At 41.0% G+C, this 27,226-nt stretch overlaps 1 protein-coding gene across 10 annotated transcripts in view; it reads left to right on the plus strand.

Annotated features, from left to right (window-relative positions):
- Window positions 1-26,857, plus strand: part of glsb (glutaminase b) — a 39,101-nt gene extending 12,244 nt beyond the window's left edge. For 3 of the 10 annotated variants that reach the window (XM_027016419.3, XM_027016421.3, XM_081713193.1), the window contains exons 3-18: window positions 346-467; window positions 2,639-2,768; window positions 2,920-2,999; window positions 4,853-5,016; window positions 6,820-6,878; window positions 10,315-10,347; window positions 10,481-10,539; window positions 11,430-11,496; window positions 11,664-11,714; window positions 12,517-12,693; window positions 13,986-14,117; window positions 15,588-15,680; window positions 22,029-22,090; window positions 22,459-22,535; window positions 22,673-22,736; window positions 22,965-26,857. In XM_027016419.3, the coding sequence (XP_026872220.1) occupies window positions 346-467; window positions 2,639-2,768; window positions 2,920-2,999; window positions 4,853-5,016; window positions 6,820-6,878; window positions 10,315-10,347; window positions 10,481-10,539; window positions 11,430-11,496; window positions 11,664-11,714; window positions 12,517-12,693; window positions 13,986-14,117; window positions 15,588-15,680; window positions 22,029-22,090; window positions 22,459-22,535; window positions 22,673-22,736; window positions 22,965-23,121 (1,527 nt within the window). In that variant the 3' untranslated portion in view covers window positions 23,122-26,857. The other 7 variants (XM_027016425.3, XR_014123366.1, XM_027016422.3 and 4 more) reach the window with 7 other exon arrangements.
- The last annotated feature ends 369 nt before the right edge of the window (window positions 26,858-27,226 follow it).

Here is a 27,226-nt window from a genome sequence, read left to right on the forward strand (position 1 = left end):
ACAGCATTGCATCAGACCCTGACCCCCCAGTGCAAAAGGCCAGCCCAGAATACTGTAAAAGCAGCCATATTTGTGTACCTTATTATATTCCTTATTGCGAGGACATTTTAGACTGTTTTTTAGAATTATTTGTGCTTATTTGTGCTTTTGTCTTTGTGATGGAATAAATTTTCCTTTCTTAGATAATAGAGTTAATCTTGACTTTGAACTCAGATAGATAGAATCTCCTATATCCATTAAAGCATTACCTGCTTTGCCTTGGAGGACGGATGTATGATTTTACCTGTGTGTGTGTGTGTGTGTGTGTGTGTGTGTGTGTGTGTGTGTGTGTGTGTGTGTGTGTAGGCTCTAAAGTCCACTGGACTGAGAACAGGAGACCCCCGACTGAAGGAATGTATGGACATGCTGAAAGTGACCCTCAAGTCCACATCGGACGGGGTGATGTTGGACCGACACCTGTTCAAGAAGTAAGCTGCCAGCGTGTGAACAGAGTCATAATATACAGCTGCTCACGCTATTGTGTGGACTCATCATAGACTTAAATGTGCAGCAGGAAGTACAGTCTGGCTTTCCTGTTATGTTTGCTAGAGAAGATGTAGTTAACATAGTGATGCAAGGGAAGATTTACCTCACATGAATACTGCAGACTATAATGCTAGCAATATAAGATTATTTGTGATTAAAGAAGGTGAATCTTAATTTAGTAAAGCAAGCCTAGCTGTTTTGTGCTTAGCTATGCTAACCTGTAGTCAGTTTGTTTGCAATATGCTGTATCACTGTGACAAACTAGAGCTCAGAGTTTCATCACGTACAACGGATTCTATGAGTGAGCACCCCTGGAGTGCAGAGTGTTGGAGCGTGCTAGTTTGAGCATTAGGTGAAACATGGAAACGTGGCCGTTTGTGCATGCTGTAGTAAACAGTACATAAACATTACACACGCACACACATGCAGCGTGAGAGCTGCGATTACTGGCCAGCATTCTGTGCCTTATTTATAGTCTGTGTTCCTGTCCACAGGATCGATTAGTTCAGCATGACCAAGCTTGGTGCTTCATCTCAGCTAAGGTGCTGTTGCTCATATACCACGTACTTGCCTGTGGGTCTCTGTGCTGAAATGTTATGGCCTGTGTTTTTTGGAGCAGCCTCTGGGATTGATCATTTATAGGGTAGAGGTTTAGGCGACCTTGAGAGACGAATGGGGGGGATGGAAAGAGGAGGGTGAAATTCTAGGAGAAGAGAGTGTAAAGTGTCAAGATAGAGGGCAAGGGGAGGAGGCGAAAAAGTGTGATGGGGTATGGTTCGATGCCAAGGTCGAAAATTAGAGACAGGCAGAGAGAAGGAGAAAGGGGAAGAGAGAGAAAGAATGCCTTGCGTGCGTGTGTGCCGGCATGTGTGTGCATGTGTGTGCATGTGTGTGTGTCAAAGTCAAATTTATTTATATAATGCACATTGTGACAGGTAGCTTTGCAAATTTATGGGGCTAGGTCCCTAATGAGCAAATCAAAGATGATAGTGGCAAGAAAAAACTCGCTGAATGGAATTAAGGAAGAAACCCTGGGAGGATCAAGACTCATAAATCCTCAAGTTGGACTAGTACCTTTTCAAGGTTGTTCCCTCTAGGCAGTTGTAGCCTGGCATATAGGACTTTGGGCTCTCAGTTGGATGGTTGTGGGTTAAAATCCCACTTCTGCCATACAGCCACTGTTGAATCCTTGTGCAAGGCCCTGAACTCTCTCAGATCCATGGGTGCAATAGCTGACCATGTGCTCAGCTTCCAAGAGAAGCTGGGATATTTGTTGCCTTGTGCTGAGCAAGGACAGTAAATTTACTTTTTTTTTTGTAACCAGTCCATGATTTATTATGCAAGTTTATGTGTGGGTGTGTAGCTGTGGCTGTGGGTGTGTGTATATGTGCACGCCCATGTATGTGTATGGGTGTTGGGGCGGGGGGGGTTGGGGGTTGTACGTGATTGCAAGCACGTGTACACAGACTAGTACATTGCTAGGCTGGCCATTTCCTCCCTACCCACTCTGTAGATTCTACTCTCCCTGAGAGCACACGGGATGACCACACCTGCCTATTTTTAACACATTCATTAGCACCGACAAAGGCAGAGGCTAGTCCCGGCTCATCTCTGGCATCTCCTACACGGTGATAAGGAATTCTTTCAGGTTACATTGGGGTTCTACCAAAGCAGAACCCTTTATCATTTTCAAGTTTGTTCCAAGTTGAATATGGACTATATATAGAAGCTGATATATAGGCCTTCATTTGTGCTCCTGTTTTCATTTGGACAAGCTCTGAAATGCTGGTTTACTTAGGATGACGTGTGGCTCCTGTTCCAGGAAGAACGCAAATATTTGCAGCTGGGAATTTAAAAAACACTAAAAATACCTGTGGGCCAGTTTGCATTCCTCTGTCCAGAGTAGAGGGATGGGAGTGATGTGCATGGAGCTTTTGACACTGATGCAGACTTCCAATCCATCATGTATTTTTTAGACCAAAGAAAATTCTCAGGTTTATTTGCACTCATATTGAGGCTTGCTTTCTGAGATATGAGTAAATAATTCAAGGAGGATAAGACTTTGCTATCGTGCAGTCTTCTCACCGTCTTCTCACCTCTTGGTCTTCCGCAGGTGCGTCCAGAGCAACATAGTGCTGTTGACCCAAGCCTTCCGCAAGAAGTTTGTCATCCCCGATTTCATGCCTTTTGCTGCCCACATTGACAAACTTTATGAGAAAGCCAAAAATATGTCTGGAGGTCAGGTAAGAGATTCACTTTGAGCTCGTCTACCGCGCACGCCACTCCTGTGCGCCTGTCCTCTCCGCCTTGCACAGTGGTAGTGGCTGTGATGGCGCACGTGACATGACTTGTGCTGTGACATGAACATGACATGCCTTGTACCGTTTTTCTCAGGTTGCTGACTATATTCCTCAGCTTGCTAAGTTTAGCCCAGACCTGTGGGGTGTAGCCCTGTGCACAGTGGACGGACAAAGGTGAGAGCTCAGTTCCTTTCTCAATGCTTCTCAACTGGCATACATCTGCACTAGTAATGTCCAATTTGTGTCTGCAGTCTTAGCCACACTTGGAGGGAGGACTGTTGCTGCTGTCAGATTATGTCAGCATCTGCAGATTTAGCCGGCTAGCTCATTGCTCCTGTTGTGCATCGACATCTGGAAACAAAGCCATGTCACAATGGGATATTACAGGCCCTGGAGTTCTCCCAGAAATATTCTCACAGCTAGGACCTGCTTAAGTGACTGCCTGCATCCTGGAAAGTCCATCTAGCTCTGGAGCTTAAATTTTCTTGCCTGTTCTTAAATCAAGGCAGCCATCCAGGGAAATGTGACACTTCATACTGAAAGCAGTTGTTGATTGATGTTTTGAGTTATCTTTCATAGAACTGTCATGGGACTAATGGATAAAGATTAGATAAGTGTTCCACTCCTCTCTTGGTTAGACAAGCCCTTGGGGTTATGGTTGCGAAATGGTGTCTAGTTTCTACTGTGAGTATTTGATAACAGGACCATAAAACCTTAAGGACTCTGATTTTACATGGTACTCCATGCCACACCTAGATTCTATTTTTTCAGTCACATGAAGTAATAAAGATAGCCAGTAATCTTAAAAATAAACACTATCACAGCTAACTGCTTTATAACTGGAAGAAAATTAATTCTTCCAGTGAATTCAAGTTATTGATTAGTAAACTAAGCTAAAAAAAACAAAACAAAAAACACAGCCTTAATTGTTTTTCTTTGTTGAGTTGATCATTCACTAACTTCTACTACAACTGTCTCCTTGGCCAACCTTCTAACTTCTGTGTCAAATACCACTGTTCCACTTGTTCAGATACATATTTAAAAAAAAGAAAAGCAAAACAAATAAAAGGGGAAACAGTTCAGATGCGTATTATACCAACAGCTGTAAGCATTTTTTGTCTCTCTCTCTTTACTGGAGAGGTACTCTTAGTCATATTGACATGTTAAGCACGATTTGATCATGAGTAACATTGTCTGATACAAAAACAAACAACAAAACAAAAACATGGGCTTCCTTGCCATTGACTGGATCCTGCTGAACTGGTACGGTGGGGGTGTCGGCACCTGTTTCAACACCTGATTGTGTAATGGTGTAATGGAGAATTATTTCCATCTCTGACCATATGGACATACAACATGAACCAGATTTCACAGCTATCTGACAACATGCCAGGAAGGTGATGGTTTATGGCTTGGGGTCTATATGGGTTTAGTGGGCCCCAACTGGTGCATGGTGACCTGGGCATAAGAAGAGATGAGATTAGTCTGGTAGTGATCCCAGTGCTCCACTTCTGTTGCTCAAGGTGCTGTTGGCATGTTGCTAATGTCTGTTTATACCTATGATGTTAATATGTATCAGTTTGTCCAGCATCTTTAATAGGTCTATTATCTACTTACTGTTATTCACGGTCATGTATACTTTGAACTTTGCGCTGGATAACACATTCTTATAAATTAAACAGTATGTTATTGGGTGCTCTTAATCTGTATCAATTTGATGACTGTACAATTAAGGTTTGTTGGTCATTGTGATTGTGTCAAAAAGATTAGGCTTTTGTATTCCTCAGCAGTTTAGAATAGAGTATATTCTGTGTCTAAGTAATTAGAAGTTTTTATTCAAAATATTTTAGGGGAGTTATTAATGTAAGAAAAGTTGATATAGCTGCAATATACTGGTTTATGCCTTATTCAGTTAAAAACTTCAGAATGCCCCATGTTGTGTGGTTTGATTGCAGTTTTGTAAATGAACTAACCGCATGTGTAATGTGTAACAGCGCTCTGTGAACTATCTCTCTATGTCCTCACAGACACACAGTGGGTGACACTAAAGTGCCATTGTGCCTGCAGTCATGCGTAAAGCCTCTGAAGTACGCCATCGCCGTGCATGACCACGGCACGGAGTACGTGCACCGCTTTATCGGCAAAGAGCCCAGCGGCTTACGTTTCAACAAGCTCTTCCTGGATGAGGACGGTGAGGATTAGCCAGGCTGAGCCTTCACGTCACCCACCCCCCACTGGGTGGGGAATTAACATTAGCTGTTAACTCATTGGCTAGCCACCTAATATCTCAATTAACCTCTGTTCCAGGTTATGATTTCATTTGCCCTATATCTATTGGCATCAGCTGTATTATGGAAAAAGAAGTGTTCAAGTGTAGTACATGTAGACATTGGTATCACATGATTCATTCTTTCATTCTTTGAACACGATCTTTGTTCTTCTGCTGATGCCCCTGATTGGGTATTTCTGTGTATTCTGTTCAAAATGTTGATGTCAAAATGCATTTCATATAGTAGTGCTAATATCTGAGGTACCTTGTTGTGTATATGGACACTTAAGCTTAGGTCTTCTTACTTAAGTCTTTTTTCAATTGTGCTTATGACTTAAAAGTTCAATCTAACTCAGTGGGTCATCGTTTAATAATTTAAAATGAAAGAATAATATCTCCACTGGCTGATGACAGTTTATAGTGAACCACATTGCATAGAGCTGAAGCAGGCCCAGCTGGCTCAGTGGGATCAGACTCAACGGCCTTCTGTTAATAATCACATACACTGTGACTCTCCAAGCATTAGTGCTCTCTGCTTTTATCATTTTTCTGCTGTTGTACTTCACCTACCCAAGAGTCTGCACACACCATAGTGTTCCTAAAACAGGTCATCACCTTCCTGTAGCCTTTTTGATCACGTGAGTGATTTGCTTTCTTTCATCTGTTTTCGTACCAAAATGTTCCGTGATGGGCATGAAACAAGCTCTGGGGCCTTTGCCGCTCCGTTGTCCATGCTGCCTGCTGTTCCTGGTGCTGCGGAGACCCAGTGAAACTTTAATTCTCCTGGAGAGCCAGCCTATAACAATGCTGTGTTTTGGCTGTGTTTTTATGACGGACAGGGAGTGCTGGAATACCAAGCTGGTCTGTGATGACTCAGCTTAAGAGTTAGGAAGCTGCTCAGAAAAGGGATTGGGTATATCAGGTCCTGACAGCAGACATGATGATGATGATGATGATGATGATAATGCTACTTCTTGTTCTACAAGATGCTCCATTATTATTGCACTGTTAGCGCAAATCAGCAATGGCTTTGAAGGTTTAAAAGCTCAAGTCAAGATGAATTTGTTCATTTTTAAGATAAAAACCCTTCTTTTAAAACTTTTCCCCACAGAAGACATGATCTGTAATTTTTTTCTTCATCCAAGTCCCAAAAACATTTTTCTTTACCCATGTTATTACCATACAAATGTAGTGGTCTGGTTGGTCAACCGCTGAACTGACAAGAAAAAGAAGGGTCTGCTTCCGAGAAAATAGAAACCATTAGTGACAGGAAGTGATGCAGTGGCTAAGAAATTGTGATACTATCAGCAAAGAAAGAATGCTTTTGTGATCAGTAATTCCACACTTATGGCTGACCTGCTTTCTTTGACTTTGGCCTTGTCATTTAAGTCTTCTGAGAGATGCCCATTATTGGTCATACTATTGGCCGTTATCAATTACATTACATGTGAACATAACTGATTAGAGTCACCTATAGCATTTGCAGGGCCTTTTTGTTCATTCAAAAAAGCAAATGAAACGACCATAGCTGAGAAGAGTAAAAATGGAGATAAATGCATTCATTTACTACAGAAATTATATTGAGCTAATCAGTAATCTTTGTTGGCAGTGTCTTGCCCATTATCAATAAATCCTCTCACTACTTTCTGTTTTTATGATGCAGTTTTTTGTCATCCTGGGTTTATACAGATTATTGCTATAACAGGCAACACTGTTTGTCTACAGATAAACCCCATAATCCAATGGTGAACGCGGGTGCGATTGTGTGTACCTCTCTGATAAAGGTAAGCATACACCTGGTTTCTGTTTTTACCTGTGTTTTGGGCTAAGGCTTGGCAGTGGCTTGTCCTAACTGTACTCACAATTTAGACGCTGAAGTGTCAGAATATTTTTGGAGTGAAATATCAATTAAGTCATTGGACCTTATTGAACTGGAATTACATTGATATGATGCAGTGTTTTTGTAGAAAATTATCCATCGCTGAGTGAGTTCTGCCAGAGAGTCACTCTGCATTTAATCAGTCCGGTGATTCAAACACTGTACCAGGGCAGTGTATTATAACTTATAGCCATTTGCGGGGTGTTAGAAAAGATGAGCTTTAAAGTGTTTTATGTTGTGTGTGTTTTGTGTGAGTCATGTGAAAGTATTTAGATTTTTGGGGTGTTGGCCTGGTGTAGCTTGACCCTCGATGCATGTAAATGAAGATTAAGTTATCTAAGCTCACTTATATGCATCACAAAGTGATTCCCTTGTGTTTTTTTTGTTTTTTTTTTGTAACTGTGCACTCTCCACACTATAACATTGTCACTAAAGGCCTCCACTCCCATACTAAACAAAACAAATGTGGAAGTCACATAGAACAGACCATTCCTATGACTGTCTGCAATGAATTCTTAAGTGAAATTCATTTGAACTTCCTGTCCCTGCCTGTTCTTCCTTTTCACCATCTCTGCCGACTCCACTCACTATAGTACTGGTTGAGCAGGTTTGGGTGAATTTTACATTTCAGGGTAGCCAGTAGCTGAATGATAACACTTAAATATTTGAAATGTTTAAGTACCGGACTGGGATTTTGGGTGTGTGTGTATGTGTGCATGCAGGGGTCAGAATAGGTGGGTATGGGTATGAGTGTACATGTATGTATGTGGTGTGCATTGCTTACGTCTGTGTGTGTGGGGGTGTGGGGGTGTGTGCGTGCACATGTGCGAGTACGTGAGTTGTGTGTAGTCTTCCAGAAGTGACATTGGATAAATTTTAATTTAGTTACTGAAGTAGATAACAGGAAAAGAATTTGTCTGCCAGATATACCACTTTATATAGTGGTATATAAATGTGTGTTTGTAGCCAGCTGACTAAACGTAAGTGAATGAAAATGAGTCAGGAGTGAGTAAAACATTAGTCTGTCCTCAAGTATCCTCTGAATACACGCAAAGTCCATCGACTCTCTGAATACCCACTCCTACTGCCTGAATACACACACACACTCCTTCTGCCTCCTCCCATTTGCTCATTCATTTTAGGCCAACAGGAAGTTTTTTCATCCATTGTAACAATGGACTTACGCTGGAAAAGTAAAATCACAATTTAATTTTGTTTTGTGTACATTTGGTCTTCAACCAGCAATTCCACCTCAGCCTGATTGAATGTGACCTCTGCATACTGGGTTTAAATCATTTCAAACTCACCCACTCATATCATTCTTCATTTGTAAAATGCGGGCATTGTTTTACATTGCTCACTTGTGAATGAATGAATGTTGACTCTCTCTCTCTCTCTCTCTCTCTCTCTCTCTCTCTCTCCCCATCTCACACACATGCCTGCACACACAGACACATTGTATCATCTGTGTGTGTGTGTGTGTGCACGTGTGTATTTGCTCACATAGAACTTCTGTAGCAACTGCTGCTGTTGTTTCTGTAGGATCCTTTTCTACCAAGTTAACGCATGAGATTTTCCCCTTTCTGCCGTGAGGGTTCTTGCAGGCTGCCGTGTGCAATATGGTGATGAAGGCTTTCTCTGTATGCTTTTTTTCTTTATGTTGTTGCATATTTTACAGACGTAGGAACTGTGGGATTTTTTGACCGCTGCAGCAGGTCAATGACGTTGGTAATTTTTCCTTTCCATTTTTCCTCCCTCCCCTCTCATTGAAACAAGCCGGGACACACTGAGCTCTCATGTGCTGGTTAACTTGTCACAAATGACAAAATACAATACCTCTGTCAGCCTTTTTGCCATAATGCTTATAAATGTGAAGAAGAAAAACACACAGTCTATTACACTTTGTTTCACTTTAGGTGTAGAACATAAGAATGAAAGAAATATTACTTAAGCACTTAATATAACACTAGAACAGAAAGCCAAGAGGTGAACACCTCTTCTAAGGTCTAGACAATGGGAGTGCTCCTGTAGCCCTAAAAGGTCACAGCACTGCACTGCTTTTCATGTAGACTGTAGCTGTTCTTCTCACACCAAGTCCACCTCCTTACTGTCCTTCAGCAGCAACTCCTCCCTCCAACTCCAAACATCTCCCAGTCCTGAAGAACACTCCTACTTCCCACCCCGCCACTGTCCTAAGTGGGTTTCACAGTATACTGTTGTTAATTGCATTTCCCTGCTATGTTCAAGTATGATATCACATGAATGTCACAGCATGGAAGTGAGTACTCAAAAAACAAAGAAAAACTTGAAAAAGTTAATGAAACCAAAATAAAATGTCCATTGTGTACTGTGAAGGTGCACTGATCAGTCTCAGGTAATGTTGTGTGATCACTTTGAGGAATCATAGGCATTTATGCTGAGGTCTGACAAATGGCATTTTATATTTTTATTATAACTTTCTATTAAGATATAAAATTCTATTATATCTTAAAGCCATGAATTCTCAGACATTCTCCTTCTGTGTCTTGGCTTATCTCAATACATAATGATAAAACAATAAAATATTATCATTCATATGGTGCAGCCCTGTTACCCACCCAAGATTATGAGCAATATGACTGTGGCACAGGACGTAGGCCACCAGATACCATCCCACAGAGTGTTGTAATGACAAATGTCACACATTAGCACCAATCTATGTGTGCATTGAGTCAGCCATCTTCAAGACCAAGTGCAGCACACATGCACACAAGACACAAAAACACACACACACACACGACTTGCACATCAGCTGCAAAAAGCTCTTTTTGACATCATGCACTTTATTTAAACTGACCTCCTGGTTTGTCATCCAGATGATCATGTAGGAATCTAACTGAAGCAATTTACCTGTAGCAGTTCATCTGTAGTCTTTGTAGAGAATAACAGCGCATCCATGTAGCTCATTTAAAAACAGCAGTGCATTACTATAGCTAATAATATTTGAATAACAGTACCTTATTGTAGCTAATAAGATTCCAAATATGGTTCATCTTACTATAGCCTCCTCCCACCTTTATGCCTAACAAAATAACAATGTGTTTTATTGCTTTATTTATTTTTTTGTTAGAATTCCCTGTGATCTGCAGATATAGTTATATTTTCGAATGCATTTTGATTTGTATTATAACAGTATAAGAAAAAAAATGCATTTTTTATAGATGTTATGTGATTTTGTATGTATATGGTAATAATTAGTATTGGCTAATAAACATTTTTGTCCACACATGGTTAAGATGAGTCTTGTTGCTACGAGCTGCTCTGTCACATGGTTTACTGATTTCCTTTTCTCATCCTTTCAGCAAAAGGTGAGCAACGCTGAGAAGTTTGACTACGTGAGTCTAACACAATTACAGTCCTAAGATACACCAAGGCTTAAAGGCTAATTGAAAGGGTAATGGGCTAATTGAAAGCTGGGTTCTGACTTCCTTTGTTTGTTTGTTTGTTATCTGGTGTGTGATTGCATAGGTGATGAACTTCCTTAAAGCGATGTCGGGCAATGAGTATGTGGGTTTCAGCAATGCCACGTAAGTGAAGTTGCATAAGGTCCCAGCACCACCTTCATTATTCACTAAGCCTGTGGGATCCAACTGCTTAGGTTCTGTTAATATTTAATGTGTTGGTTTCCTAGATTAGTCCTACACCTAGACTAAAAAGTCCTTCAATCTTGAAACACCCCTGGCGTTATAATTTAGATCAAGACGAGGCTTCATACGTAAAATGCACAATGAGTCTGACATACATATTCAGTGAGGTTGTATGGCTGATGTAATGATGTGAATGGTGGAGACAGGATTACTGCAAGAGAGGAGTACTGGGATAACACAGTACAAAGTAATCAATTACTTAACTTTTACCTGTAACTGCATTAAGTAGTGTAATACATTATATTTTGAATTCTTGTATTTACCTTATAGTTACTGACTTGCTAATATAAACTATATTATAGATTATATTGTAGGCTATTTACAACATGCATTCTGTGTGTGAAGGCTAATACTGTGCCTTTCCTTTAAGATAATTTATGTATACCTACACTACCAGTTACACTACCAGTTCTCCATTTTAAACAAAACAGTTTTTCACACCATTTAGTCATGCTGTAAAGCTAATGGCTAAACTGACTGTGCCTTTTTGATAATGTTTACTGTGATTGGCTAGTTTTATGAAATTACTACTTAATTACTACCAAAAGGGTTACTGGTTGTCCTCTTCTTATTTTCTAAGATTTTTAAATGTAACTTAGATGTACAGTAATAAGTGTGACTTATTGAATAATTTGTCATTTTCAACAGATTACTCAAGCAACACTGAGCTCAAGCCAGCATGTAGAATTAGTGAAACTATCTGGATAGTACCAAATCATGGCACAACCTTTATTTTAAAATGTGCACTTTCACACCTGTTTCTTACCTAGGTTCCAGTCTGAGCGTGAGTCGGGTGACAGGAACTTTGCTATTGGCTACTACCTGAAGGAAAAGAAGGTGAGTATGGGGCTAGTGTGTGGCTCTTTTATCCTCTTTTTTGATTTTCTCTTTATATTAAAAAGCCCTGGTATATAATCTGTCATTGGTCTGCAATTTACTTTTTAAACATTGTTATATAGTCTTGCATTCAGTCCCAGTAAATAATTGTCTTTGTGTGTGTACAGTGTTTTCCCGAGGGCACCGATATGACCTCCATCCTGGACTTTTACTTTCAGGTGAGAGCCATCACATCTCCCTCCACTGTGTGCTTTACCTTCAAGATATTCTATTTCTCACAATGCCACAGTTGCCACAGTAGAACGATACAGCTCAGATTTCATATACGAGTTGTGTCAGAAGTTAACCTAAATGTAATATTCGGCCTTGGAAATAACTGAGAGGTCAGGCCTATTAAACTCCACAGCAGCATAAAACTGCTGATTCAGTGTCAGTTTTTGGCCTTATTGATGTGGGTATACAGGTAGTAGGGAGATAATCCATCATCAGAACCTGTCCTCTGTGACATCCAATCTCCATGGCCCTGCTGGTGTCCTGGGATTTGTATCTTTAATGCAGTGGCTCTGGATCAGTTAGACTTGACACAGCGTGCTGACAACATCCTGACTCCTCTCTGTCCTGTGCCCCGATGGGAATGCGTAACGGGATAGCCACACTGATCACACACACTCACATGGGGTGCTGTTGCTTCATTGGCCCCTGGTGTGCATGACAGGAATGCTGGATGACTGAGTTTAGACCAGTCATCCAGCTTGTAAATAGTGTCCTCTGAGATTTAGTTGTTAGTGGCCAAAGCTCCAACGGAAACCACCACAAGGTCTGCTCATGATACATAATGCACTTTAAGTCTGAAGGTTAATGCTTTGGCAATAGATGCTGCTATAGTACTGAGGTTTCTGTTTCTGAGGTGGTGTGTGTGTGTGTGTGTGTGTGTGTGTGTGTGTGTGTGTGTGTGTGTGTGTGTGTGTGTGTGTGTGTGTGTGTGTGTGTGTGTGTGTGTGTGTGTGTGTGTGTGTGTAGCTGTGCTCCATTGAGGTGACGTGTGAGAGTGCCAGTGTCATGGCAGCCACCCTGGCTAATGGCGGATTCTGTCCAATCACGGGCGAACGTGTGCTGAGTCCTGAGTCCGTGCGGGACACGCTGAGCCTGATGCATTCCTGTGGCATGTATGACTTCTCCGGCCAGTTCGCCTTCCATGTATGTCCCCCAGCAACACACATGGCTCTCACATTAGCACAGTGTAGTATATTCTTACTGTTATCTGCCTCTCTCTCTCTCTCTCTCTCTCCATCACTATCTCTCACCCTCCCTCCCTCTATTTCTCTCGGTCTCTTTTCCCTTCCTCTCTTATTCTCTCTTTTTGTATTTCTTTCTTTCTTTTGCTTTCTTTCTTTTATTGTATTATGTCTCCTTTTGTTTTCATTTGCCTTGCTTTCATGATGGTTGCCTGAGGAAAACAAACCCACACACAAACACACACACGTAAAATCATACATCCACCCTCCAACGCAAAACAGGTGATGTTGATTGATGTCATTGATGTTGGAGATTCTCTGAGGTCAAAGTCAAGGTTAACTTTTATTTAAGAAAGGGAAATTAATTCCATCACAAAGACAAAAGCACAAATAAGCACAAGTAGTATAACGACATTGACAACAACAATAGTAACTAATTGCATGGAAAATTGCACAGTTCGTATAAAAACCCTATAGTTCTCATTCACAGCAACAAGATTGTTCCTTCAGTCAGCTGTAACATGACAGTGCAAAATCTTGGGAGGGTTTTGAAATATTTTCATGTTTTTGTTTTTGATAAATGACTCAGATGTCAGGATTTGGCAGTGTTGCATTGCAGTTCCTTTCCCCATCCCCTCCCCTCCCACCCAGTGTCATTCACACACAACATGCACACTGTTGACAAACCAGCAGTCTGAACAAAACAATACATTTCACACCAACGTCAGCCGGAAACCTTTTTAGTTGGTAAGATGTACCCTTTTAAACCACTGGGTTCAACTGACAAGAAGTAAAACTTCATTCAGAAACCTGTTTTTGCTGTTGCAGGCTTCTTTTGCACCCTCTTAAAGGGGTTTCTGTTCTTGATTTCTGAAACACAGCTTCATTCACTTCCCAGTAGACAGAGAATGACTATTTCTCTCCCTTCCATTAGGAATACTGATGGCAGCAGATGCCATGAACTGCAATTAATTAACCATCTTTGCTTGTTCAGTGCATTTACCAATAGACTCAGTGAATTCCTTGAAGAGGTCAGCCCACGCTGACAGTGACGATGTACACATTACTGTCAACAAAAGCAACATGTCCCTGACCATGCTTTCATTACAGAATATGCAAATGTATAAACTATGACTTAGATGTTTATTATTATTATTATTTATTATTATTATTATTATTATTGAGAAAGCATTACTCACAAAGGAGCCACTGGGCCACTGACTCTGATTCCCTGTGTGTTGTTGTGTGTCTCAGGTGGGCCTGCCAGCTAAGTCAGGCGTGTCAGGGTGCATCCTGCTGGTCGTGCCCAATGTGATGGGCATCGTGTGCTGGTCTCCTCCACTGGATAAACTGGGCAACAGCGTCCGTGGCATCCAGTTCTGCACGGTGTGTGAACACCTCTGTACACACTCTCTCTCACACACACAAATAAACACAAAATGCCTTATTTATTGTTATTGTTAATTCACTAATCTAGTTTGCTTTTATTTATCTAGCAGTCTGTTTCCTTGACCGGTTGCTAAATTCTTAAGTTATCTTCTGAATCAGGAAATCCACCAGTTCATCTTATGTGAGAATAAGGAGATGTGGGCAAAATACTGCTGATTGTCATGAGGGATTGTGCATACATGTTGTAAGTGTAGCACACACCTCATGTGTTTTTTTTGTGGTTGTGTACAACATGCTACTGCCTTTCCTATCTCATGATTTTTATAATGATACTTTACAAAACTGTCGACCATCCTCTTTCATATAGAAGTCTGATTAATAAGATATAATGTCTCTCAGACAGAGAAGTCGGAGCCATTTATCAACGCTAGAAAACCCATTTAAAATGCCTGCATGACTTAATCCCCAACTCCATTCAACATTTGGGAGCCACATTTGTGCGTGCATCTGTGCGTGTATCTGCATACGCATGTACACGTCACATGTGTCTGATTCAGAGCATGTGTGGGAGACTAGGGCCAAGCTGAACTTTTCCTTCTCAAGACTTTGTGAGTTTTATTGCGCTACAGTGATTTTTCTGAGCACAGCGAGAGAAGAGACGAGCTCTCCCTTTCTCCTTTGCTACTCCTCAGTTCTTTCATTGTACAGACTCAGGCACAACTGCAGGACAAAGATATGCACACCGGTGGCATTGTTTGATCATTCTGTGTCAGCTATGGGCCCAGGGGAGGGAGGAAGTTGGAAAAAAAGAGGAATGGTCTCACAGAATTCCAGTGCTCTCTGGGAAATGGAGAAAGAGAGAGAGAAAATGCTATAAAACTGGATAAAGGGATGGTATTTCTCCTCTGTGGTTCACATTTCATAATGTAATGTTAACCACTAACAGAAGGGCTGCTTTCATGTGGAAATATTTCTCCAGTAACTAAATGCCAAAAGCGAGCTCACATAAACATCTTATCCTTCTCTCACAGTGCAGAGTTTTAGTAGTTTGCAAATATGTAAAAAACACTTCCTCATTATCGAGGCTGTTTTGGGAGATTCCAGAACAGCAAACCTCTTGGCTCAGTAATAATAAAAAGCGAGTCAGATGATGCGTGAGACAAACCAAGAACTGTGACCTCACTTTTACTGGCATGGTGAAAACAAATGTTTTCTTCCTGATTCCTGAAACCTTTGCTGAATCACAATTTCTTTATGATATGGTTATTACGAGTTTTTGAGTAAAGTTCACAACAATATTAAAAACTTAAACTGCCATTGTATGCCTATGAAAATCTGATAAAAACCCTCTAAAGTCTGACCTTTCTTTTTGTGTGCGCGTGAGAATGTTTGCATGCAAGTGCCCATGCTTGTGTTTCTGTTGGTTTGTTTCCCTGGTGACGTCTTGTCGTGTTCTCTCCGGCGCAGGATCTTGTGTCTTTATTCAACTTCCACAATTATGACAACCTGCGGCACTTTGCCAAGAAGCTGGACCCTCGGCGGGAGGGCGGGGACCAGCGGGTGAGTGCACTCTTTCCTTTGCCTCACCACCTACCCGTGCCTGCATGCTCCATCAGTGCGCTACACAGCGTGCTGTACGAATGACTGCAGTTCCCCCCGCGCCGAGGACTGAGCAGTAAGAGTGGAGGCGTGCGTGTGGGGAGCCTCGCCCTTCTGCATGCGCTCCTACGTGGCAAGCCAGTTGTGGTTCATTACAGTATGCTGCCTAGAGAACCCGTGACTCCAAACTGCTGTCAGCAACCGTCTTCTGACTTCACAGGTACTCATGATGAGCTGGAGGTCCAGTCAGAACACTGTGAAATGCCAGAGGCCCAGTCTGTGTTGCGTTCATAGAGCCTCTGGGCACACATGTAAATCGGTCCACACTTGATTGAGGGGATATCCTACAAAGCTGTATTCATTGGTTAGTCAAGTAACTTGTTCAATTTAAGGTGCTGTTACGCTGAAGTGAAAGTAATGTTGTTCAGCTTAAGTCATTGCTACCTTAACATGAGGCTGGAGTTATTTTGCTTATGCATGAATGTAGCTTCAAACTGGAGCATACAGCCTTGGTCATTATGGCCTATAAAACAAAACTGACCCTGTTTCATAAGCAACATTCCCCTTCTGTTATTTATTATGGAAACACCATAGTGTCTTTAAACTTTCTCAATATCCAATCAGAACGCCTTTTTTAGCAGCATGTCTAGTGCCCCGCACCCCTTTACAGGCCAGGGAGGAGGGGTTGGGGTTTTTTGTTTGTTTTTTTTTGTGCAGAGGTGTAATTGTTCTAGTTATCTTTCATACATCTAAGATGAAATACTTTCATTCTTTTTTACAATTCTTTTTGTATGTTTCACAATTTCAAATGTGAGTACAGACATCCTCCACTCCCATGTTTGATTAGATTTAAGGGCACTATCTGTGTCCTTTGGTTTTGTTTTTGGTATATTGCATTTAATATTGTGAATATTCTAAGCACGCATATACAAACACAGACACATGCATATCTCTCTCTCGCTCTCTCTCTCTCTCTCGCTCTCTCTCTCTCTCTCTCGCGCTCTCTCTCTCTCTCTCTCTCTCTCTCTCTCTCTATATATATATATATATATATATATATATATATAAAAATATTATACACATATACACACACACGCATGCCCTGGTAGCAAGCGAAACTAACGTGTTCTTCGTGTTGCTCAACACAGCAGCACACCTTTGGACCAATGGATTACGAGAGCCTTCAGCAAGAGCTGGCTCTCAAAGACACTCTCTGGAAAAAAGTCTCACCCACTGAGTCCAACGAAGACACTTCCACCACTGTAGTCTATAGGATGGATAGTGTCGGAGAACGCAGCTAAATGGACCTGCTTCATCAGGGGAAAGGGCTGTACCCTTATTGTACCAGCTTATTTATTTCATTTCAGTGTTTCATGTCAGTGTTTCTTTTTTTTTCTTTGAGACGCTTGAAGCCTTTTGTTTCGTTTGTGTTATTGTGTAGCAGTGGCATTGTATCTGTCTTTCTCTGTGAGGGAGCTTACCCATCCCCTGCCCCCAGGTGAGGAAGACATGGGTGCAGCTGTCGCTGTCTACAGCGGTGCTGCCTCTGTACCTCTTCCTCTGGGTGTTGCAGAAAACCAAAGCAAATGGAGACCTTTGTTGCAAAACTATAAGACAGTGTGTTAAAGACGGAGAGCTGCAATTGCACTGACCTGTGTAGTGACAGGCCAAGCATTTAATTAAGTGTTTTTGTGTGTACGCTCTCTTGTCTGCCAGTGAGTGTTACAGTGATAAGTCAGTCCTGACCTGCTGCTGGATGGAGACTAAAGCTCTCTCTTGCACCTTTTGCTGCAAGGATTTGCCCAGCCACTTTGGTCCATGCGTTAGGATGAACAAAAATTTCGTCCCCACCTATAAGTCCCCCGTGACGTCAGTGGTATTTCGCCATCAAACAAATAGACAAACACACACAAGCAAACACAAACACACACACGCACACACTCCACTGGGGCTCACCACAGAGTGAGTATTGATCAGCGTGATGTGCACTGTGTCAGTAGAAAATGTGATGACGCAGGTTTGCATGACCTCTAGCCGTGCTGCGTTCGACCGCCACAAATGCTTCAGCATGCTTTCCCTAAAGCCTCTATAACCCCCTGCTGCTAAAGCCGCTACTGCACCAAGACAAGGAAAAATGGTTCACAATTAGTGCGGTAAGAATGCTGTTAAAATCTCTTGGAACTAGACTTTTTAAAAATCTTTTTTTATCTTGTGGGGTACTGGTGAGAGCATTACTTTGAAGGTGCTCCTGTTCAAATATGATGCTGAAGAGAAACCAGTGCTGGTCCTGACCACCAGATATAGTGCCCTGAGGATCTGACTTTTTGGAGTTTACTAACCAGCTATATGTGGCATCAAGCTTGTTGGAACGTTGCACTATTCAGTGTCTCTACCCCACGTTCTTGGTGCACTTTTACAGGCTGCTGTGTGTGCATTAGAGAGGCGATGAGGCTCTGATCAGCAGTCGGCCCATGACCAATGTTCCATTCACTCCAGTGTTCCGTTCACAGCAACACATCCCTGGTGACACATCTCTGTATTTCAGCTGTGCGCTTACACCTTGCACCGCTTAGCTGTTTCCAGATCCTGTACCAACATGCTGCTGCTATACAGTGTACTGTTGAGCAGTAGCTGCTATATAGTGTACTGTTGAGCAGTGAATGGCATACACCACCAGGCCATCTTGGTTCATGGTTCAGCATGTTTGGTGAGTTAAAGCCCCAATCAGGAACTGCCGGAACAGGACAGCAGCTTCTGCAGGACTGCCCCTGAGTTTTCCAGCGTGGAGCATGGTAAACTCTAGGGTTTACCTGAAGGTGGACAACCCTGGGCAACCTTTGTGGTTGTTGCAAACTATGCTGTCATCACCATGGAAGCAATTCCTACTTGAACCTTTAGTTGCAATTCCCTGGTGATGCAGGAATACCAGTTCAAACCGCTTCATTTTAGGAGATCTGGAAATGGGACATTCTTGCAGCAGTGATAAAATACATTTTTTATTGCTTTGGTTAGAGTGTTTATTTTACTGTTTTTTCCTAAGCAAACTGCAGCCTGAAGGCTGCATGGGCAATTGATAATGTTACTTTATTTTTCTTTTTTGTTACTTTCATGTTTCTGAGTTTCTTGTTTCTCACTTTTTAAGTTATGTATAGTGCATGTATGCTTATGTTCACTGGCGATATATTTTATGTATTGGTTATGTTGTGTTTTTCCATAATTTTATACAAATTTACAAACTTTGTAGGACCAGGGTTTTGCCCCATTTGCTCTGTGTCCATGTAACCCGACTGGATTGGAAGTTGGTGTGTATCTGGCTGTGCTGCTGGAGGTTCTGTGTCACCTGACTGGTGCTCCTGCAGCTATGCGTGTTTTCATGGTCACTCTGGCAGAACAGCATGGCACAAAGCCACAGGAACACCAGGTTGTGAAAACATTAACGAAGGCAGGACACAATGACTACTTGAATAATGAAGAGAATTTGAATCTTTTTCTGTATTTCTATTGTGACTGCTCCTGTTTGAACTATACAACAGTATCTACGATTATGAGGCCGTAACATACATTTGTAGTATTTTATATAAAAATTTTCATTCGTGTCAGTGAGCAAGAATGTAATGAATGCTCTAGTGCTCTCAGTAGTTACCCCCCTTCACTTCCAGTGTCATGCTTATAATTTACATTTTTTGTATTGTTTTAATAAATGTATTTAATACCATCCCATTGTTGGCCCCTTTTTTCATTTGTCATGTTTTTTTCTTTCTTTTTGTTTCATCTCTGAATCGTCCACAAAAAATCATCTAGCCTCTAAATATCAGCATCTACTAACAGTATGTGTTTTCTTCCAGTGATATATCTTACTGTTGTCCTAATGACAAGGCGTTGAGGTTTTACTGTCACAGGGCCAATATAGACACACTGTGTGTCCCATTGCTATACATCATCTTGTTTTTCTCAAACAAACTGAATAAATAAAGGTATGTGTGGTGTGTGTGTGTGTGGGTGTGCGTGTTTGCTTGCTTATCTTGCACTATGTGGATCCTGTCTGCTGATGATGCCCAGTTTTGTGTTCGCCTGGTAGAGCAGGTAGTACCAGAGTGACTGGTGGAGTATATCTCACGGCCATGAACAACACTGTGTTGCTCAAGGCAGGGCCATTAAAAGCCCCAGCAGAACCAGACTGCGTCTGTGCTTCCGTGTTTGAGAACAGCATGCACACAAGCAGAAGTCCGAATCGGCCAGCCTTTTATGAGTGCATATATAGAGTAAGTGTGATTAAAATACTTTACCCAGAAAGGTTAGCAAAGCCACCTTGAATGAAGGCTATCCAGAGAGCATGGTCTCATTTTGTGTAATTGGCATAACAGAAGTTTAGCATTATCTATCAACATTTACAGAAAAGGCTCCCTTTAAAAGGTCCTCGACCTGTATACTGCTATTTCACTGAATTCTAATATGTACATTTGTATGTACTTCTAACACTACTGCATTTTTTCTACCTTTAAATTTGAGAGCTTTTCTGACCATTTTTGCCAATCCAGGTATTAAGTCTAGTCTTGCACTAAATTGTAATGTTAATTGGTAAGTTTAAGTCTAGGTTTAAGCTTAAGTTTGGTAAACTGGCCATAGTGGTATTTACCATTGACTAAATGGAAAAGTAAATTTAAATGACACATTTATGTTTTTACATATGATCAGTTATGTTAATTATTTATAATAATTTATGTTGACTCAAAAGATTCAATTTAAGAAGTAAACTAACATTTTGGCACTTTATAGGACTGCATTCCATGAGACTGCATACTGATGACACTTTTAGTTTTCCTTTGCTACCTATATAATCTTAAACAAGGAAGAGGGTTGAAAACCTTGCGATGTTTCTCAATTTGCACAACGTTGCAGGATGTTCCAGGATGTTCCCTGCCATAGAGAATTCATCATTATAAAGGTCCACACCTATAACTCACATCTCATCCCATGCTATTCACATTCTATGTGTGGTCTTTTTCTGATGGTCTAATTCTTTCGTTGTGTGTGTGTGTGTGTGAGGATTGTTGCGATATGACTGTGCAGGGATACACGACTTTGAATCCAAGACAAAGTGACTGTAACCACTTTGATCATTTACATTTATGGCATTTAGCTGGTGCTTTTATCCAAAGCGACTTACAATCATGGTTGAGTACAACTTTGAGCAATTGAGGGTTAAGGGTCTTGCTCAGAGGTACCCAACAGTGATAACTTAGCAGCGGTTTGACTTGAACCTCTGAAGTCAAATACCTTAACAATTGATCTACCACTACTCACAGGAATGGATTAAACATAAAGCAACTTTATAAATTGATTAGCAAACTCATAAAATCAAGCTTTGTACAATAGGCTCGATAATGTTTAAGCACTGATGTGAAGATGTTATTTAATCAAATATCACAGAATTTACTCGATACATTTACTTATCCAGATTTGTTTGTATCATTCATAAGGGTAATTGCATATTATTAGACTTAAGATGGGTTTTATATTTACTCTTAGGTCATGGTTTGTATTAAGTGCAATAAGGGTATTTATAATGTATAAAAAGGACCAGTTATGGGATTGATATTTAGCCACATTTAAGGCTTATCAGTGATTTTTTTTTTCCCCTCTCAGAAATTACATTGCCAGGGGGGTGGGAAGTGGGGTGTCTCTGTATGTCTTCGTGTGACACTAAGAGAAAGTGCTGCGCATTTGTTTTTGAATGGTTTCCAGCAAGATAGTTGCAATAAATTATAATAAGCTCCTGTTATTTTGAACATTCAGTCTATATTTATTATTAGGCAATATATTAAAAGTTTTTAAGTATGGGCCAATGAATGATGACAAGTGCTCTATAGTTGCTGTTGTGATGCACTGTAACAGAGTGATAACAGAGCAATTACAATAAAAACACAACCGCTGCCTGACGCCATCTTGTGGCAGCTTTTTCCCTGCTCTGAGGTCTAGGTTCCTAAGTGTGTGCAGTGCAGCATGGCTCCTAACTTATTCCTTTTCCCCTGCCAGTCCTTGTACAGCTATGTTTTTTTTTGTTTGTTTTTTTTTTGGCAGAATACATTTGAATTAACTAGACAAAAAAAGCTAAATTTACCTAAATCGGGTGGTAACATTTACATTTACGGCATTTGGCAGATGCTCCTATCCAGAGCGACTTCGAAAAATGTTTTGTCATTTACTCACAGAATGTTTCCTATCCAGTACAGTAGGTTACAGTAGGTGGTAAGAGGTGTGGACCTGAATTCCAGTGTTCACAAACAGCCTTTTTTCATCCCATTACAGGTGAAATCTGTCATCAATCTCCTCTTTGCTGCCTACACCGGCGATGTATCCGCACTCAGAAGGTATGGAGGCGTTTACTTGTCAACAGCATACCTACAGTGACTCCCAAGTCCGGACTTGCAGAATACATGGCCTTTCGTGCATGAAAACAGGGACTTCGAGCTTAATGGAAAGGAAAGCTGCATTTTTAACCTGGTTCACACCGCCCTTGTCCCTTGTGTGGCTGTGCACTTGCATGGGACGGGACCGAATGTTCTTTGCTGCGCTGGGGTCATTTTGGTAGTTCATGCTTTGTGAAAGGGTATTCAGTATGGCCACATGTTCCCTGTGCTGCACCATGCATCCTTTGGAAGTAAATTATCTGTGCATTTGTGCATTCTCTGTAGTCCACTGCACTACCTGTGGCTCTGATGTCTCATCATTTGTGCAGGTTTGCGCTGTCCTCTATGGACATGGAGCAGAGGGACTATGACTCCAGGACAGCTCTGCATGTGGCTGCTGCAGAGGGTACCTACTTTGCTGTCAGCACTCACAGGGCCCCTGTTCTGTGTGTGTGTGTGTGTGTGTGTGTGTGTGTGTGTGTGTGTGTGTGTGTGTGTGTGTGTTTGTTTTATACCTAATTGAACTCTGCTCTGGGGTTGTAGGACATATAGATGTTGTGCGATTTCTCCTGGAGGCCTGCAAGATGAACCCTGTTCCAAAGGACAGGTAAGCTCATGTTCGTGTTCCTAAAAAGAATGTTTCAGAACTCCAGGGGTATCTACACTTGCTAACCTGATGTTATCTGGTAAATAGAGTTCATAGTTTATAGTGGGATATAGCTTGACTAGGCACTCTGATCTGATTGCATTTGAACTGAAATGATAGACAACGAAGTGCAGTGCAGCTTTAAACTGATCAGCAACAACACTGCCTTAATGAATTGTTGGACCATAGGTGGGGCAACACACCACTGGATGAAGCCAGACACTTTGGCCACCATGAGGTGGTAGCACTTCTCGAGGGGTACCTTAATAAATACAGTCCCTCAGAGAAAACTGCTGCAGATAAAGAGAAAGCTGCCAAGAACCTGGATGGGATGCTGGAGACATAGACCTACACACCAGGAGAGGGCACTGCTTATGCACATGCCCACAGATTATTTCCTGTTTTAATGTCAGTGGGGTATGTTGTTGTTAGAGTGAACCTACAAATGTGCACTTTCTCAAAAAAAAAAAAAAAATTATATATATATATAATTTTTTTTTTTTGCTTTGCTTTTAAGAAGTTTCATATATTCATGTGTAAGTTTTTTTTGTGTGCATTCTCTGTTTGTGAGAAAGTATCTCTATATGAATCTATGAAAAACTATTATACAGATGCCATAGATATACAATTTATAGTTATATCAGTGGTGTATAGCTATTGTCTTTTAAAGTGGTTGATTGGCAGGTGTCAAGAAAGTGTTATAAATGAAAAGCACTATAATCCCAGGGGCAGTGCTGTTTCTCTACATTTAGGGTCCATAAACACCCTCTTCTCACACCCCATATGATCTTAAGTAATCAAAAATAATAATAATACTAAACCTTTAAGAATAATGAAGTGTAAAGTTTCATAAATGTAACTATAATCAAAAAAATACAAAACTGTACTGGGAAACATAAAAAATTAAACTGGTATAAAAATAAATAAATAAATAATACATTACAAAATTTAATTCCAATGTTAATGTGCATCCTCCACTTCAAAATTTTTAAAGCAAAGGTAGATAATTTCTTAAGATATTTTTTCTGCCAGTATTCTGATTCACACTTATACCGCTCTGTTCAAATGTTCCTGCCACGTTGTGGACCTGAGACCGGAGTTCTGAGGTGGCAGGCACAGGCAGGGTACATGCAATTTGAAGTTCAGTCCAGAGATTTTGGGGTAGGCTTGCTGGATCATCTTGGATGAAAGTAAAAAGCTCCAGTGTAAACCAGTGTTATGTGATGGTGAGGATGGTAGATTTCTGCTTTCATAAACCAGTTCTTTTCCATCAGTGTCACTCTCAGAGCTTTACAGAGCACACCATATTTGTTGGCTACTGTCTCAGTCTCCATGTTGGTGAAACTTAGCTTTGACATCTCCCACTGCTTTGAATCTTCAGTGGACTGGATTTCACAGCAAGTGCATCTGCAACTGGCTCATTTGGAGCTTCATAGGCAAAATGTGGTCGAGTTGACCTAAACCTCTTGTGCTGTAATAGAGCCACACATTCATCTTGTTATACACTTTAGCCAAACTTTGTTCTGCAGCAAAGCCTGTATTTTTCGAGTTCTGCCTTTGTTTTTATCAGCATATCAAGAGCCACATCTACTTGCATTTTGGGAGCTTGCTCACATTATGCACCTGTTGAAGAATGTTAAAGGAAAAAGTGCAAATCACAGTGCAAATCTGCAACCAAAAGGAAATCTCAGTGCAAATCTGGAACCTAGTCTCCCCTGCCAGTAACTGGGCCTCAACCCATGCAGGGGCATCTGTGGCTTTGTCCCTGACCTCTACGAGTGCCTCGTGGACCTTTGGACTTTGGTACCCAGCCTTCTCTTATCCCTGGTCTCACTCCATGCCTTCAGGGTTATGTCTGTCAGAATCCAACACCTCTATAGTGCTGCTGAGAACATGTTGAAAAGTTTCTACACATTAGCAAAATAACCGTAGGCATCTACAGATGATTTTGCTTCATCGGCCAGAGCAGGGAACATACAAGGTGCAGCGATTTTTAAAAATTATTTATTTTTCCCCAGTAGCCCTGCCTGAAAACCTATTTTTTCCTTTAATCTTTGCTCCATTTTCAGGTGGTTATTCCCTGCAATATTCAAGTAGGACATTCTATTCCTCTTTTCAGTTTCACAAAATATTAAGACAATGCAAGAGCCACCATTTGTGAAACTGAAAGAAATTGAAGAAAATACTCTTGAACTTTTGGCATTTCTTCCATTTTCACAGATCTGATAATGAGTGACATCCGCTGTCTATGGTACAGTTTAAGTTGAGAGAAGACTTTTCTGACTTTTGAACCTCTGTCACCACAGTATGCAGTATTTTTGCACTGATGGGACCAATCATTTCATTTTGAATAATGTTGCCATGGTTAGCAGAAATACTGACCTGTCCACTATGAACTTTATCAATATGTGGCTTTATCACTGGGTCAAATGCAGCAGGAGGGTCAACCTCCTTTTGGAAATTCCTGTTGTCTGAACCTTCAAGGAAAGGTTAATCTCTGCTAATGATTGGACAATGCCAGTCATCCTCATGATCACATCTTGCCAATGCTCTTTTGCTATCTCTTAAAGATGGCCCATCATGAAAAGTACCTGGATCTGATGGTGTTTGAGGGGAGGACAGGTAGCTCGAAGGTTTTTCTCCATTATGATCCCTATAAACCTGAGGTTACTTGGACATACAGAATGCTTCCTTTAATGCTGCTTCCTTTGAGTGTTTATTCTGCCCTTTGTTTCATGTTATTTCAGTAAGTCAAAATAAGCACTCTTGTTAACAGTAAAAAAAAAAAGTGCTTTAAGTGGCTCTTTCTGTGTATACATTTTTTTCTGCTTTTGTGTATCTTGAATGCAAACTAGCTAGCTAGTTATGTATTTATGGCTGCTTATACATAGTATGCTTATATATAGCTAGAAACAGCCCTGCCCACTGGGATCAATTATCGAGTGATGTGATACAGTGCGCCGCATTTAGTAACTTAATAGACTTACCTGTCGCTTCACATAAGACAAAGTTAGCCTTGACTTCAGAATCCTGTGCAGGCTAGAAGTGTGGGCAATCATTATTTATGTGGTCAGTCAATAGAGCGTAGTCATAACATGGACTATGGAGACAGCACCCAGGCAGATGAACAAGCACACATATGGAAAAAGTGAACTAAAGACAAGCAACAGGTCAGATTCCAAATATGCCAGAGAATGTGTGTGTGTGTGTGTGTGTGTGTGTGTGTGTGTGTGTGTGTGTGTGTGTGTGTGTGTGTGTGTGTGTGTGTGTGTGTGTGTGTGTGTGTGTGTGTGTGTGTGTGTGAAGTCAAACCCAGGTCTGACAGGACATAAGCTCTGACCACCAGACCAAAGAGCCAGCTCTCTGGCATAGCAGCCCCAGTACCCATTTAAACTTCTTAAATGACCATCTCCATCACACCATCCTCCCCCTTTGGAGAGTGAAAGTCTCCAGGTGATGTTTCACTGACAAATGAGACAACGTCTTTTAGCACAAAGGGAATTGTAGGTTTCAGTGGCGTTGAGATGTAAACAGATGCAATCTCCAGTTTTTTCAGTGGTTCCACAGTAGATGGGCCAGGGTAACCTAACCACTTTTTAAAATTAAAGGCAACACTTTAATACACTTAATTCTAATTTTAATTTATCTTTTTTTGGAGTCTGGGTGAATATTCTATTGCAATTCGCAAAAGAAATGTCATGTTTAAGAAATGGTAAATCTAAAAAATGTGATAAAAACATGAATGGTTTCAGGAAGGATAGACAAAATGAAAGGAAAGTTCAAAGAAATTTGCTCATTTTGAACAACTAACCCTAATAACAAAAAATACTGTCAAGAAGGTCCCATGCTCCTTTTTAAAAAACCACTATTTGTACCAGTAAGATGAGGCATATGGTACAGAATGAATAGCAGAATGACAGTATCTGGTGACTTTATTTTAATTTAATTATCTAGATAGTACCTTCCTGAGTTCATGGTGAGAGGAGTGTGAGTATATGTGCAAATACTCCATGCAATGAAAATAAAATCTGTATATTTATTTTGATGTACTATATTAAATAAAGCTATGGTTTTCATGTAAAGTGAGATTGTTTTTCCTTGTCATTGCATAAAGGATATTGTAGCAGAATTACTTGCTTTTTTGTTGTTTTTTTTGTTTGTTGTTTACTTTTCCCATTTGTACAATTGGACTGTGTAAAGACCAGAGCTGGGCTGTCTGCTGGAGGAGGCACAGGGAGGCCTCTGTAGGCAGGGCACACCTGTTCTTCTGCCTACTTGAGAGCAGCTTGCGGGCTCCTTGGTGCTCGGTCTTTGCTCAGTGTTCTGGAAAAAGACAAGGCAGATGTTTCAGGTGCGGACCTCAAGGGCTGTCTCTTGGGTCTCCTTTTTCTCTCAGCCTTCAGACTTCTAAAACTTGAGTTGCAACATTCTTTCTCAAGTTCCCTCTACCC

Source organism: Electrophorus electricus, chromosome 4 (assembly GCF_041902795.1).
Source record: "Electrophorus electricus isolate QZ-2024a chromosome 4, ASM4190279v1, whole genome shotgun sequence".
In the NCBI taxonomy this organism is placed as follows: domain Eukaryota; kingdom Metazoa; phylum Chordata; class Actinopteri; order Gymnotiformes; family Gymnotidae; genus Electrophorus; species Electrophorus electricus.